At 46.8% G+C, this 15,680-nt stretch overlaps 1 protein-coding gene across 4 annotated transcripts in view; it reads right to left on the reverse strand.

Moving 5' to 3' along the window:
• Positions 1-6,126: 6,126 nt before the first annotated feature.
• TBX5 (T-box transcription factor 5) overlaps positions 6,127-15,680 on the reverse strand; it is a 59,113-nt gene continuing 49,559 nt past the window's right edge. For all 4 annotated transcript variants that reach the window (XM_029058439.2, XM_029058437.2, XM_029058436.2 and 1 more), the window contains exon 9: positions 6,127-8,370. In XM_029058439.2, the coding sequence (XP_028914272.1) occupies positions 7,760-8,370 (611 nt within the window). In that variant the 3' untranslated portion in view covers positions 6,127-7,759. The remainder of the gene's footprint in view (positions 8,371-15,680) is intronic.

Genomic DNA, 15,680 nt, shown 5'->3' on the forward strand with positions numbered 1-15,680 from the left:
AGAAGGACACAGAGAGAGACAGAGGCAGAGAAATAGAGAAATGCTTACTATGCCAAGAGCAGAAAGAAAGAGTCAGAGGACACGGAGATGGAAAAACAGAGAGATAGAAAAAGAAAGTAATAATCATATTTATTAAGTGCTCACTGTGTAGGGAAAGAAGAGAGAGATCGAAAGAGACAAACAGAAGTGTTTACTATGTAGAAAGGACAGAAAGAAAGAGACAGAGAGACAGAGACAGAAAAACAAGATAACGTCAGTGAGATAGTGTAGTAATAGTATTTATTAAATGTATACTGTTTGTAGAGAGGGTAAAAATAATAGTATTTATTAAGCACTTATAGTGCACAGAGCAAAAAGGGAGATATTGAGATAGAAAGCAATAATGTTTTTTAGCACATGCCTGTGCAGAGAAGAAACAGAGTGAGAAAGAGAAAGAGGACAGAGAGTAGTAATGGTAGTATTTATTAAGTGTTTACCTTGGGCAGAGAGAAGAGAGAAAGAGAGTAGTAGAATAGTATTTATTAAGAGGCTACTGTGTGCAGGGAGGAGAGACAGAGAAAGAAAGAGAGAGAATGATGAAAAAGAGTCAATTTGACTAGATTGATACTAATAAGGTAAACTCTTCTATGAATTGACACTTTATTGTGGCAGGAGAGTTTGTGTATGCTGATGAAGCTTAGCCTTAGAGGGCTACCCATAATGGAAAGGTCTAAGCCAAAGTGTCAGACAAAGTCAATACACCTGTGCTGGGCCGCAGCAGCGCGGGAAAGAGTCAAAGGCGGATGGATGGTCAAGTGACCAAAAGACAAAGATGACAGCAGAGACTCAAGTTTTTTACTGTGCGGAAGTAGGCAGTGGTAATCCACTTCTATATCTTTACCAAAAAAACTTACGGATACACATACCAGAACAACCGTATGGCAGAAGGCGGGACATTCTGGAGAGGGTTTGTTCACGGAGTCGCTACGGATGGGAAACGATTCAACGGCACGTGAAGAAGAATAAGGAAGAAAGTTATCTGTTGTCTTTCTGCCGTGGGGTACCATTCTGCATCAGTCCTATTTTAAGACCCCAGGCCCCGCTGGGCACCTGGCTTTGATAGGTTTCCTATTGAGGTGTTTCAGGCAGCTGGAGAGGAATTGGTTAAGGTCCTTACCAAATTACATCAACAGGTATGGCTAAGCACTCAATGGCCATCTGATTGGAAGAGATCAGTTTAGGTTACAATACTGAAGAAAGGAGGTACAACTAAAAGCAACTATTATCATACAAGTTTCCTTGATCCCACAAGCCAGCAAGGTACTGCTAGAAGTTATACAGCATTGAATGGAGGCCTACTTGGAACGCAAATTGTCCTATGTTCAAGTGGGATTCCAGAAAGGAAGAGGGATGCGAGGTAGTATTGCTGATGTCCGTTGGATAATTGAAAGGACAAGAGAAGATCAAAAGGAAGTCTGCATGTGCTTTAATGATTATAGTAAGGCCTTTGACTGCATGGATCATGAGAAACTCTGGAGCACATTAAGGAAAATGGGCATGCCGGACCAGTTAATTGCATTAATACGGAACCCGTATGACAAACAGGAGGCAACAGAAGAACAGAACATGGAGAAACAGATTGTTTTCCTATCAGTCAGGGTGTAAAACAAGGATGTATTTTATCGCCTTATCCGTTCATCCTTTACACCGAATACTTAATGATGAAAGAAGCCGGATTGGATGAGGACGAATGGGGAGTAAAGACTGGAGGAAGGAATATAAACAACTTTTTGTGATGCTGATGATACAACCCTATTAGCAAAAGGTGAAGAAGATTTGAAGGGCTTATTTAGTCCTTATTAAAAGTTAAGTGAAGTTAAGTAAAAGTGAAAAGAGCTCAGACTTGGGTGTCACAAGTTATAGGTTCAAATCCTGGCTCAGCCACTTGTTAACTGTGTGACTTTGAGCAAGGCACTTTACTGCTCTGTGCCTCAGTTACCTCATCTGTAAAATGGGGATTAAGACTGTGAGCCCCACGTGGGACAACCTGATCACCTTGTATCCTCTCCAGCACTTAGAACAGTGCTTTGCACATAGTAAGTGCTTAACATTATTATTATTATTATTTGTCTAAAATATGCTAATCTAATTTTGAGTCATTTGGCCTTCCAAAGACGACTTTGGTTTAATATGCTCTAAAATCCTTTTGTTCGTTTTTTGGGATGTCCATGGTATTCACAAACCCTTCTCCAACACCACATTTCTCCAACACCAACTCAGCTGATAAGCGGCGGACCTGGGATTAGAACCCCCGACCTCTGACTCCCAAGCCCAGGCTCCTCTGGAGAAGAAACTAATGCTAGGGAAAGTCCAGGGAAAATATGGAAAAGGCAGACCAGCAGCTAGATGGATAGAGACCACAGCAGCGATAGCGGAAGAACCATTAGGAAGTTTGCGGATTATGGCGGAGGACAGGACGTTCTGGAGAAAATATATCCATGGAGTCACTATGAATCAGAAATGACTTGATGGCACATAACAATAATAATGCCCCGCTGGCAAAGGAGGAAGAACTTAAGTGCTTAGTACACGTCTTTTCACTCAGTGAGCACTCAATAAATACGATTGAATGAATGAATGAACTGAACACTGCAATTAGTGGCCTCAAGAGTAGAGGAAGGTAAAAGGTGAGTGATCATGCAAAGCAGAAGATGATCTCCCTGAAAAGATTGATTCCATTGCAGCCTTATTCGGATTAACTTGGGACCTCGGGCAGGATGCTGAACTGGCTTGGGCAGGGAAAACATCTGTTCACTCTACTGTACTCTCCCAAGCCCCTCTCAGGATGGTCCCTGGAGAGTTTCGACTACCAGTCTCGACTATGAGGAGAGTCAAACAGAGGCCTACCCATTCCATTCCTAGGTTGAGCAGTGGCTAGCGAGTGGCAGACCATCTGTTACAAGTCAAAACTCACCCGTGCTAGGCAGGAACAGCATGGGAGAGAGTCCAGGGCGGAGACTCAAGTTTTCTGCACAGGACTGTATCTGTTGCCGACTTGTACATTCCAAGCGCTTAGTACAGTGCTCTGCACATAGTAAGCGCTCAGTAAATACTATTGACTGAATGAATGAAAGAAAGCGATGGTAAACAAGTGGATTTTTACGAAGAACACTCTACGGATCCACTACCAGAACAATTGCAAATGGAGGTGGGGCGTTTTGGGAGGCACGTATCCTTGGAGTCGTTATGTGTCAAACGACTTGACAGCATAAGACAAGACTCTCCCGAGTGCTTAGTATAGTGCTCTGCACCCAATAAATGCTAGTAAATAGCATGGGTTGATGGAGAGGGTGGTTCCTGGTGGTCTGCTCATTTTGCATATCTCTCGCTGATTCTGCGGGTGGCTCAATTTTACACTTGCTGTGATTGTCCCTTCTGACCCATATACCTGCCCTCCCCGCTTAGAGTGTGAGCACTGTGTGGGCCGGGAATCACGTGCTAATATGCTGTCTGGTGTCTATTCCAGCACTTAGCACAGTGGTTGACACACAGTAAGCATAGCAAATACTAGTGAGCACTGAAGCTGTGTGGTATAGTGGAAAGAGCATAGGTCTAGAAATTAGGTCTGAGCTTCTTCTCTTGGCTCTATTTTGTTGGTATTTGTTAAGCGCTTACTATGTGCCGAGCACTGTTCTAAGCACTGGGGTAGACACAGGGGAATCAGGATGTCCCACGTGGGGCTCACAGTCTTAATCCCCATTTTACAGATGAGGTAACTGAGGCACAGAGAAGTTAAGTGACTTGCCCACAGTCACACAGCTGACAAGTGGCAGAGCTGGGATTCAAACTCATGACCTCCGACTCCAAAGCCCCTTCTCTTTCCACTGTGCCACACTGACCTTGGGCAAGTCACTTAACCTTCCTGTGCCTCAGTTTCCTCATTTGTTAAATTTGCTGGTCTCTCTTCCTGTGAGTTCTGTATCAGATAGGAGCTGTGACTGATTTAATAATAATAATAATAATTGTGGTACTTGTTAAGTACTGTACTAAGCCCTGAGGTGGACACAAGCAAATCGGGTTGGACATAATCCCTGTCCCATATGGGGCTCACAGTATCAATCCCCATTTTACAGATGAGGTAACTGAGGCCCAGAGAAATAAAGTGACTTGCTCAAGATCACACAGCAGCTAAGTGGCAGGGCAGGGATTAGAACCCATGACCTTCTGACACCCAGGCCCATGCTCTAACCACTATGTCATGCTGCTTCCGAGAATCTGGTATCTACCCTAGGTTTTAGCATAGTCTTGGGCATAAATGAAGTGCTTAGTAAATATCATCATTTAACAATGAAAGCATTTTGATATAATGACCAAATTAGATTTGAATAGCTAAGAGAGACCTCAGGTAATTGTTTTTTTTCAACCAGAGTCCAATTTCAGTGAAATAAGTCTCCATCCTTGTAGCATAGAGATAAATAGAGATAGATGAACTTCCGCTGATTACTTTGTCACAACAAAGGATGAGAACCTGAGCTCTTGCAGACCATCACCCTGGAGACCATCGCCCTAGAGACCGTTGCTCTGGAGACAATCGCCCTGGAGACAGTCATCCATGCCAAATAATCTGTACCAAACCCCAGTGATTCAGGATTGAACCCAAAGCAATAAGATGTGCAAAAAAAGTTCATGGGATAGATCTGCCTGGGGCCATTAGCCCAGCCCTGAGTCATCTTCTCTTTTCCTGGTAAACAGCTATTTGTAAATGGCAGAAAATAATGATAATAATAATAATGTTGCTATCTGTTAAGCGCTTGCTATGTGCAGAGCACTGTTCTGAGTGCTGGGGTAGACACAAGGGAATCAGGTTGTCCCACATGGGGCTCACAGTCTTAATCCCCATTTTACAGATGAGGTAACTGAGGCACAGAGAAGTTGTGACTTGCCCACAGTCACACAGCTGACAAGCGGCGGAGTCGGGATTCGAACCCATGACCTCTGACTCCAAAGCCCGTGCTCTTTCCACTGAGCCACGCTGCTTCAGAAAATGCCAGGAAGTGATAATAATAATAATAATAATAATGGTATTCATTAAGCACTTACTATGTGCCGAGCACTGTTCTAAGCACTGGGGTAGATACAAGGTAATCAGGATGTCCCACAGTCTTCATCCCCACTTTATAGATGAGGTAACTGAGGCATGGAGAAGGTAATTGGCTTGCCCAAGGTCACACAGCAGACAAGTGGTGGAGCCGGGATTGGACCCCACTTCTTGAGAAGCAGTGTAGCCTTGAGAAGCCAGGGGACCTGGATTCTGAATCCAACTCCACCACTTGCCTACTGTTCGACACGGGGGGAATCAATTCACTTCTCTAGCCCCCAGTTTTCTCATCTGTAAAATGGGGATTGAATATCTTTCCTTCCTCCTACTCAAGACTGTGAACCCCAGGACGGGAACTGTGTCCAACCTGTTCAGCTTGTATCTACCCCAGCTCTTAGCACAGAGCTCGGTAAATAGCAAGTGCTTAGCAAACACTATTATTATTATTATTATATTGTAGTTATTAATAAGACTCCCAGGCCCAGGCTCTTCGCTTTAGGCTAGGCTGCTTCTCCACTCTTGACGTGAATCCGAGAGAGCTCAGGTGGACACACAATCCCTTTTGTTGGGGTGGCACCAGGCCTTAAAAAACTCAAAACAATCTCCACAAATAATATAATTGCAGGAGGACTTGGGATTTTTGGCCTGGTGTCCCTAGTAGCAGTTTCCCCTCTGACCCCTTCTCCCTTTCTTCCCCATATCCAGGTTCTATCCTCTACGCCATGAGATGAAATGACTTGCCCAAGGTCACACAGAAGACAAGCAGTGGAGCCGGGATCAGAATCCAGATCCTTCTGACTCCCAGGCCCTTGCTCTACCCACTAGGCCATGCTGCTCTCCCTAAGTTCAGATTCTTCTCTCTGAGGGATCCTTCCAGATTTCATGGGAGCATTTCACCCCCGTAAAGGAGTCCAAGGAGAAACAGCGTCTCGTTTCCCAACTGCAGCTGAACGAAGCAGTCACTCCTCCCCTCCAGGACATCGCAAATTCCCAGAGTCCCGTTCAGCCGCTGGTCAGCCCCCCGAAAAAAGAGAAAGCAGGGGTCTGAGGACCTTGTCGTGAACAGCACTGGGCATTTTATTAGGCATACATCGGCACACAAGAATACGGCAAGGATACGTACGAAGGGGGCCGTTCCTTTGAGCAATGCGGAGAGGTTGGGCCCATTGATGCGAGCAGACCCTCTCAGACATCCCCTCCTCTCGCTTGCTCCCTCTCGCTCGGAGGCACCCTTGATCCCAGCCTCTTTTTCGTGAACGGTTGAAAAGAAAAGAAAAGCAGTTGGAAGAGAGAAAACGAACTTGGATTTTCACGTATCAAGAAAATAAAAGGTTTCTCCACCAGCTCTCTCGCTGGTTTTATTACGTGCTATTACTTAATTAGAACTCCAATTTATAAATAAATAGTACCAGTAAAATATTACATCTGAAGAACCCTGCAAGAGAAATTTTACTTACACACCCCGGTTTTCTTTTTCTGTTCTCTGCTCTTTTTTGAAAAAACGCAGTTTCGTGGGGGGTCAGAACCTTATTCTTTCTGAGAGGTCCCATTTAAAAAGAGAGAGAGAGTTTCACAGGGGGCTATTTTCAGTTAAGGCCGGGCCTGGGGAGTGGTAAAGGGATAGGGGTAAGAGGTGAGGGGTGGGGGGGAAATCTAGTTTCACTTTTATCAGTGAGGATATTTATTTTGGCTTCCCCTAACTCCCATCAGCTCCAAGCTTGATCTCCTCTTATCATCTCCGTTCTGCGGCAGTATAAACTCAAGAAGCCACAGATCCCATTTCAACAACTGTCAGCCGCCAGAGGCGAGAAGTGTCAGAGGAGAGGCCAGCTCTCCTGAAATCCCGTGCCAACATGGGGTCGGGAAATGGCTTTCCAAAGGGATCAGAAGGGACGGGCTTCCTTCTCCTAAAAGCAGAGTGAAACGGAATGAAGTCAGAACCCAGGGAATATTTCCAGAAAGAAACATCGCATAGCCGAGGTAGATACCTTTTCTCTTAGCGAGGGGAGTGTGTTTTCTTTTTGATTAGGAAAAAAAGAAAAAAAGCAATTTGAAATGCCCCTTTCTAAGGCCTCCCCCATTAGGGACTGGGTCCCTGTAAACGAATCAAAAGAAAAAAATATATTATCATTTATTATATAACAATGTCAACATAAACACAGAGCGGGTGGGGTGGAGGGACGGAAGAGGGGGACCTGGGGAGGGGAGAGAACATCTGTATGTTTCCCCTGGGGTGAGAGAGGCGGGGACCGAAACCACCCTCCCCCTCCTTGCGGCTCCCAGGGTTTCGGGGGAATTTGGGACAGTGCTATGGGATGTGGAATCCCAGCTTCAGATGAGGGGGTCGGGGTTAGGAAGGGGAATGTTGGAGAACACGTGTGTTTGGGGTGTTTTTTTGTTGGGGGGTGGGCCCCAGGATTTTTTTTTTTTGCTTTTTTTTTAATATATTTTTTTTTTTTTAGTTTTGCAACCAGACGGACAAAGTCCCACTTTTTGAACTGTGGTTTCCAGCGGGTGATCAGGTTGGTCACCGGGGGAGGTGCGCTTCACTGAGGATATTCAGTACTGTCAAAGTCCCCCGGAGAGCTCTCCCGCTCTCCCCACGCCCCCCATCTCTCTCTGTCTCTCTCTCTCTGTCTCTGAATTCCGGCAGCGGGGCCCCCGTGGGTCTGCTAGCCCTTGTTAGCTGGTCTCGCTCCACTCTGGCACCATGCCCACTCCGTGGATGGGGTGGTATTGGTGGGGGGAGAGGGTTCGAGGGACCCCGTGGGAATACAGGAACTCGGCTGGCTGCAAAGCGCCGGGGGACTGGATGGCAGTCTGAGGCCCACCCTGCCGGGAGCCAGGCGCATGGGACACCGAGGTCTGGTGCTGGAAGTGGCCCTCGCCACCCATCTGCGGGGGTGGGTGGTTGGCGACCCCGGACAGGCGAGGCATTAAAGGTCCCGAAGAGAAGTGGGCAGAGAAATGCTGGTAAGGGAGCCGTTCCAGGGGCTGCAGGCCGGCCACCGGGCAGCTGCCGTAGGCAGGCACGGTGGGCCAGGAGCCACAGCTGATGTCCTCCAGGCTGGGCAGGGGCGGGTCCGCCGCGGGCGCCGAGCTGGTGGCGTACATGCAGGCCTGGCGCTGGGCCGACTCGGTCCGATACGGGGGGTTCAGGCCCTGCTGCTGCTGCGGCGGCGGCGGTGGCGGCTGCTGCGGGTAGCCCGACCGGTAGAATGAGTCCTCTTCGGCCGCGGAGGCCTCCATGTACGGCTTCTTGTATGGGTGTTCAGGGGTGGGACACTCTTCATCTGCCCGGAGATAAAGACGGAGATGGAGAGAGGGGCAGACCGGGCCGGGGGGTGGGGGTAGGTGGCCTTGTTCGACCCTGTCCCCTGACCAGACCCGACAGCTTCCAGTCGGGACTCGAGGGCCCCAAAATGGCGGCTCTCTGGCCTGTGGGCTTTCTGAAGCCTGTGTCCTCATCCTCTGCTAAAGTCCCTGCCCTCTTCTCATCCCCAAGCTCTCTGACGAAAGCTGGCACGCGTGACCCAATCTCTGAGGCTCACCGGCTGGGGATTCCCCAGCCCAGCCCTCCTCGAAAAAAAATCCATCCAGCGAGTCTAACTTCCTCCCACAGCACTTACATCCAGATCCGTCATTTATTTCTTTATACTAATGTCTCTCTTCCCAGTCTAGACTGTGAGCTCATTGTGAGCAGGGATTGTGTCTGTTTATTGTCCTATTGTACTCTCCAAAGTTCATAGGACAGTCTTCTCCACATAGTAAGCACTCAATAAATATGATGGACCGACTGACTGACTGACTGATTCTCACTGTACCGATTGAGCCGGATCTCATTTGGGGGCTCCAATCCTCTGGCAGAAGACCCCTACTGAAGAGTATAAACCCTTGAGCAACAGGCAGACTGAAGAGAGTGCAGGGCTGGGAGCCAGGAGAGATGGGTTCTAGTCCCAGCTCTGCCACTCACCTGCTGCACGATAGTAGGATTGAAACTTAACCTCTTCATTTTCACTCCATTTTCCACGAGGAGATACCTGTTCTCCCTCCCTCTTCTACTATGAGCCCCATGTGGGCAGGGACTTGTTCTGATGCCATTGCCTTGTCTCTACCCCAGCACTTAGCACATAGTAAGTACTCGCTAATGCCAACGTCATTATCATTGTGGAGTCAGATCCATGATCCGGCCATCCAGGGACTCTGCTCCCCATTGGGCACCAGGACGTTTGGAGGGAAAGGATGCTGGTTTGCCCTTCTGGGCACTTACGCTCATGGCTAGGGGTGGAACATCTGATTCCCCTGCTGTTCAGGGGTTACAGTTCTAAAGTGGTCTCTTAGTAATCAGAAAGAGAAGGAGACAGAGACGGAGGAGGAGGAGGATGAAGAAGGGAGAGGAGAATGAAGTAGAGGAGGAAGAAGTGGAGAAGGAGAGAGTCAAGGAAGAGGAGGACAGTGAAACAAGGAGGATGAGGAGGTGCAGGAGGAGGAGGGGAGGGAGAAGGAAAAGAAGAAGAAGGTGGAGGAGGAGGAGGGGGAGGAAAAGAAGCAAAATATCTGTTAAGTGCTTACTATGTACTAAGGGCTGGGGGAGATACAATTGGATCAGACACAGTGCTTGTCCCACATGGAGCTCACAGCCTACAGGGGAGGAAGAACAGATATTGATTCCTCATTTAACAGATGAGGAAACTGAAGCCCAGAGAAGTGAAGTGATCTGCTTAAGGTCAAACAGTAGCAAGGGACAGAGCCAGGACCCAGACCTAGCTCCGAATCAAACACTGTTACAACCATCATTACCCCTTCCAATTTTTTTTATGGTATTTGTTAAGTGCTTAATCTGTGCCAGGCACTGTACTAAGCACTAGAGTAGATACAAGGTAATCAGGTTGTCCCATGTGGGGCTCTCAGTCTTAATCCCCATTTTACAGATGAAGTAACTGAGGCACAGGAAAGTGAAGTGACTTCCCCAAGGTCACATAGCAGACCTGTGCCGGAGCCAGGATTAGAAGGATTAGAACCCACATCCTCTGACTCCCAAGCCATAGCCCCCAGGGATCCCAGTTCACAAAAGGGCTACCGAACTGAAGGGACCTTTAGGGAATCCAGCTTGATGAAAAATCACTCTATTGTACCCTCCCAAGTGCTTAGTACAATGTTCTGCAAACAGTAAGTGCTCAATAAATATGATTGACTGACTGATTTGGGGCAGGCATGGAAACACAGAGACCAAGGCTGAGAACCTAGAGCAGTCTGGACTTGGCTCTGGAGAGCAAGGGAAGGCAAATTCTCACTCATGTTCTCCTTGTCACTCTGAGGGCTTGAGATGAAGAATGAGGGGCCCCACCCTCTATTTGGGGTTTAAATCTAGGACAACCAGGGGCAACAGATCTAGAAAATTTGGGGTGAGCCAGTCAGCCAATCGAATGTATTAATCACACTGTGTGCAGAGCGCAGTACTAAGCCCTTGGGAAAGTACAGTAAAACCGTAAACAGACAAATTCCCTGCCCACAACGAGCTTACAGTCTAGATACAGAAAAGCAGGTACCTCTGAGCCGTGGCTGCCAAAGGCCTGGAGGCGGCCAACTAGATGGATGACCTTCAGGGATCCTTCCCGGCATGGAATTCTGGGGAAATTTCTCAACACCGGCCAGAGTTGGGAAAAAACTACAAGAAAATGTAAGCCTGGAGCCAACTCTTGATCTGCTCCTGTGGAGAACTTCAACTAACCTTCCTCCAACAAACCCAAGAAGCAGTATGGCCTGGTGGACGGAGCAGAGGCCTGGGAGTCAGAAGGAACTGAGTTCTAATTCCGGCTCCACCATTTGTCTCCAGGGTGACCTTGGGCAAGTCACTTCACTTCTCTATGCCTCAGTTACCTCATCTGTAAAATGGGATTAAGACTGTAAACCCCACGTGGAACATGGACTGATTTCAATCTAATTTGCTAGTATCTACCCCAGAGCTTAGTAGTAATAACAATAATAATAATTGTGGGATTTAAACCCTTACTATGTGCAGGCACTGTACTAAGCGCTGGGGTGAGTACATCAATCTCATACTGCAGTGATTAATTTTTTTTAAGTACTTATTATGTGCCAGGCACTGAGGTGAAGCAGCATGGCATAATGGATAAGATTGACGTGCTGGGTGACCACTGAACAACCAGTCAACTGAACAGCATCTGATTAGGTCAATTCTAACTTCACCAGGGTAGGAAATGCCTAGGTTTTTCCATTTTTTCCTCTCCGGTCCTTCCCCCTTCCCCATAGCCTATAATCCTAAAGATCCTTGCATTTTTCCACCAGAGGAGGAAGTAATTGGTCATTTCCAGCCTTGGGATTTTCCATTTAAAAGCAACGACTCCCTCATTGACAACAGAGATTGCAACTGCAGACTGCCCTGGGCAGAGGAAACTTGCTCATTCTTCCAGAGCTTCTGCTTCACTTCCAGATTTGTTACGAGTCCAAGACGGGCTAGTAAAACGAGACCCAACTCCCATTTTCGGGAAACCACAAAATGGGATGTTCCGGCCTCTAGTTCCCCAAAGGTCCCACGCGGGACCCAGAGGGCCCGGAAGATTCTCCCGTGGATGATCCGTTCATCCGTTCATTCATTCAAACCTCATCCTAGACTTGTCTACCCATGCTGTCATATTATACTCTCCCAGGCACTTAGTACTGGACTCTGCACACCATAGTGCTCAGTAATCACTAAGCACAGGCCTGGGAGTCAGAAGGTCCTGGGTTCTAATCCTGCCTCTGCCACGTGTCTGTGGTGTGACCTTGGGCAAGTTACTTCACTTCCCTGTGCCTCAGTTACCTGTCAGTCAGTCAGTCAACCATAGCTATCAAGTGTTTACCGTGTGCAGAGCACTGTACTAAGTACTTGGGAGAGTAAAATAAAACAGACACAATCCCCGCCCACAATAAGCTTACAGTCTAGAGGGAATCATCTGTAAAATTGGGATTAAGAGTGTGAGCCCCATGTGGGACATGGACTGTGGCCAACCTGATTAGCTTGAACCTTCCCCAGGGCTTAGTAGAGTTCTTGGTACATAGTAAACACTTAAAAAATACCATATAAAATAAAATAGATGGCAATAATTGATTGATTGATTCTACATAGAACTCATCTGCATCCTTTATGAATTTGAGCCTTTACCCCTTAAGCACTTGATACTCATCCTACCCCACCCCCACAGCACTTATGTATATATTCTTATATTCTCCCATTCCGCTATCTGTAATTTCTATTAATATCTGTCTTCCCCTCTAGACTGCAAGCTCCTTATAGGCAGGGATCAAGTTTATCAACCTTATTTCACTGTACTCTCTCAAGTCTTCTGCACACAGTAAGTGCTCAATCAGTGGTATTTATTGAGGGCTTACTTTGTGCAGAACATTGTATTAAGAGTTTACTATGTACTATTAATTAAATTCCTAAATGAGAATCTACATTTCAGGCCCAGCTGGAACAACATCTGTTCACAATTGACATGTATTTCCACCAATGACCCAGTGATGTAAATTGATGCCTCTTGCTTCCTTATGTTCACGATAGTAATAATAATAATGACGACAATAATGAAGGTCTTTGTTAAGTGCTTACTATGAGCCAAGCACTATGCTAAGCACTCTGGGGTAGATACAAGATAATCAGGTCTCACGTGGAGCTCATGGCCTAAGTAGGAGGGAGCACAGGCATTGAATTCCCATTTTGCAGATGAGGGATCTGAGGCACAGAGAAGTTGAGTGACTTGCCCAAGGTCACACAGTAGGTACATGGAGGTGGGGGGTGGGGGGGGGGGTGGAGCGGAACTAGTAGCCCTTTCTACTAGCTCAAGTCTCTTGGTCCCATGACTCTCTGTCTTCCTCTGCACTGGGAAGAAGTGCCTGAAAATTCTCTCATCCAAATGCTTCAATCTGGGAGAGACACACTTGCAAATTTCTTCCTGTTGACCTGAAAACCTTTCCAGGAAGGAGTCTTTATCATTGTCCTTATTTTTGAATAATGTTTGTTAAGCTCTTAACTGTATGTCAGGCACTGTTCTAAATGCTAAGGTAGATAGATGCAAGTTAATCAGGCCGGGTACAGTCCCCGTCCCACAGGGGCTTCACATTCTAAGTAGGAGGGAGAACAGGTATCGGATCCCCATTTTGCAGTTGAGGCAACTGAAGCACAGAGAAGTTATGTGACTTGCCCAAGCTCATATAGCAGGTAACTGGTGGAGCTGCGATTAGAACCCAGGTCCTCTGGTTTCCAGCCCCATACTGTCCCCCTAATTTGGGATTACCAACACACATAAGGCATTAAGAAAGGGCCGTCTCGTCATATATTCAATACTGTCACACCCACCTGTTCGGTGGTCCAGGCTGGGATGCCCTTTGGAACTAACAGCCCCAACCATCTATCTGTCTTTCATTCATTCATTCATTCATTCATTCATTCAGTTGTATTTAAAGAGCGCTTACTATGTGCAGAACACCGTATTAAGCACTTGGGAGAGTAACATCACAATAAACAGACTCATTCCCTGCCCACAAAGAGGTTACAGTCTAGAGGGGGAGATGGACAAGAACATAAATAAATACATAAATGAATAAAAAAGTAAATAAATTGCAAATATGTACAAAAGTACCATGGGGCTGAGAGGGGGGATGAATAAAGGGATCAAGTCAGATTGTTGAAGAAGGGAGTGGGAGAAGAAGAAAGAAGAGTTTAGGGAAAGCTCCCGCTTGGGGACTTGAATAATAATAATAAAATTTATGGTACTTGTTAAGCACCCACTATGGGCCAAGGACTGTTCTAAGCTCTGGGATAGATTCATGTTCATCAGGTTGAAAACAGATCCTGTCCCACATGGGGCTCACACTCTTAATCTCCATTTTACAAGTGAGATAACTGAGGCCCAGAGAAGTGAAATGATTTGCCCAAGGTCACAGAACAGACAAGTGGCAAAGCTGGGTTGCGAACCAAGGTCCTTCTGACTCCCAGGCCCAGACTCTATCCACTAGGCCATGCTGCTTCTCCAAAACACATGACTGAGAAGAAAAACCATTCCCTAGACACCCAAAGACTCAGCAAGCTGGACACCAAGAGCCACTGACCGAATGATCCCCAATTTCACAAACTGCTTCTCCTGCTCTGGGGGCTGCATGCAGAACCACTTAGGCAGAGTCCAATTCGCTCTTTCTTCCTCATCCTGGTGATAATAGGTGCCCTCCCCTTGGGACATCTACAACGGGACAGCTGAACTAGAAAAACCTTTCTAAGTTTTTGACTTGAGAAGTTGCCTCAAAATAATCTAAAGAAGCGTGGCCTAACGGGTAGAGAACTGGCCTGGGAATCAGAAGGTCATGGGTCCTAATCCCGGCTCCACCACTTGTCTGCTGTGTGACCTTGGGCAAGTCACTTCATTTCTCTGGGCCTCAGTTCCTTCATCTGTAAAATGGGGATTAAGACTGTGAGCCCCAGGGACTGTGTCCAACCCGATTATCTTGTATCTATCCTGGAGCTTAGGACAGTGCCTGGCACATAGTACACGCTTAGCAAATGCCATAATTAAAATAGCCAATAGCAGGTTACTGAGTACTTGGAACCCTTCCCCTGATTGATTTCCTTCATCTGCCCCTCTCCCTCCCCCCCCCACACTTCTCAACTGGGACCTCAAAGACTCTGTAGAAGAAAATGAGAGTAATAATAATGATGGTATTTGTTAAGTGCTTACTATGTGCCAAGCACTGTTCTAAGCCCTGGGGTAGATACAGTGTAATCAGGTTGTCCTACGTGGGGCTCACAGTTAATCCCCATTTTACAGATAAGGGAACTGAGGCACAGAGAAGCTGAAGTGACTTGCCCACAGTCCCACAGCTGACATGTGGCAGAGCTGGGATTCGAATTCATGACCTCTGACTCCCAAACCTAAACTCTTTCCACTAAGCCACGCTGCTTCTCACTAAGCCACGCTGGCCATGGGAAGAGCAGAGGACTGGCAATCAGATCTAATCCCAAATCTGTCATTTGCCTGCTGTGTGAGAGCTTGGGCAAGTCCCTTCATTTCTCTGGGCATCAGTTTCCCCATCTGTAAAATGGGAATAGACTGCGAGGCCCATGTGGGACAGGGATGGTGTCCCACCATCTCTTTTGTATCTGCCCCAGTGCTTGGACACTGTACACATAGTAGGTACTTATTCTTATTGTTGTCATTAATATAAACCTAGTGGAAGAGCACAGGACTGGGAGTCAGGAGATCTGGGTTCTAATCCCATTTCTGCCACTTGCCTGCTGCATGCCCTTGTACAAGTCACTAACCTCTCAGTTTCCTCCTCAGTAAAATGGGGATAAAATACCTGTTCTCCCACTCCCCACTTAGACTATGCCTCAGTCTCCTCCTCTGTAACCTAGGGATTAAAAGCCCGTTCTCCTCCACACTTAGGCGATGAGCCCCATATGGGAAAGGGACTTTGTCTGGTCTGATGATCCTGTATAATAATAATAATAATAGTAATAATTGTGGTATTTATTAAGCACTTACTATGTGCCACAGTGCTGAGTACATGGCCAACACCTAATAAATACAATCACGATGATTATTAAATA

This window comes from Ornithorhynchus anatinus, chromosome 2, assembly GCF_004115215.2.
Source record: "Ornithorhynchus anatinus isolate Pmale09 chromosome 2, mOrnAna1.pri.v4, whole genome shotgun sequence".
In the NCBI taxonomy this organism is placed as follows: Eukaryota; Metazoa; Chordata; class Mammalia; order Monotremata; family Ornithorhynchidae; genus Ornithorhynchus; species Ornithorhynchus anatinus.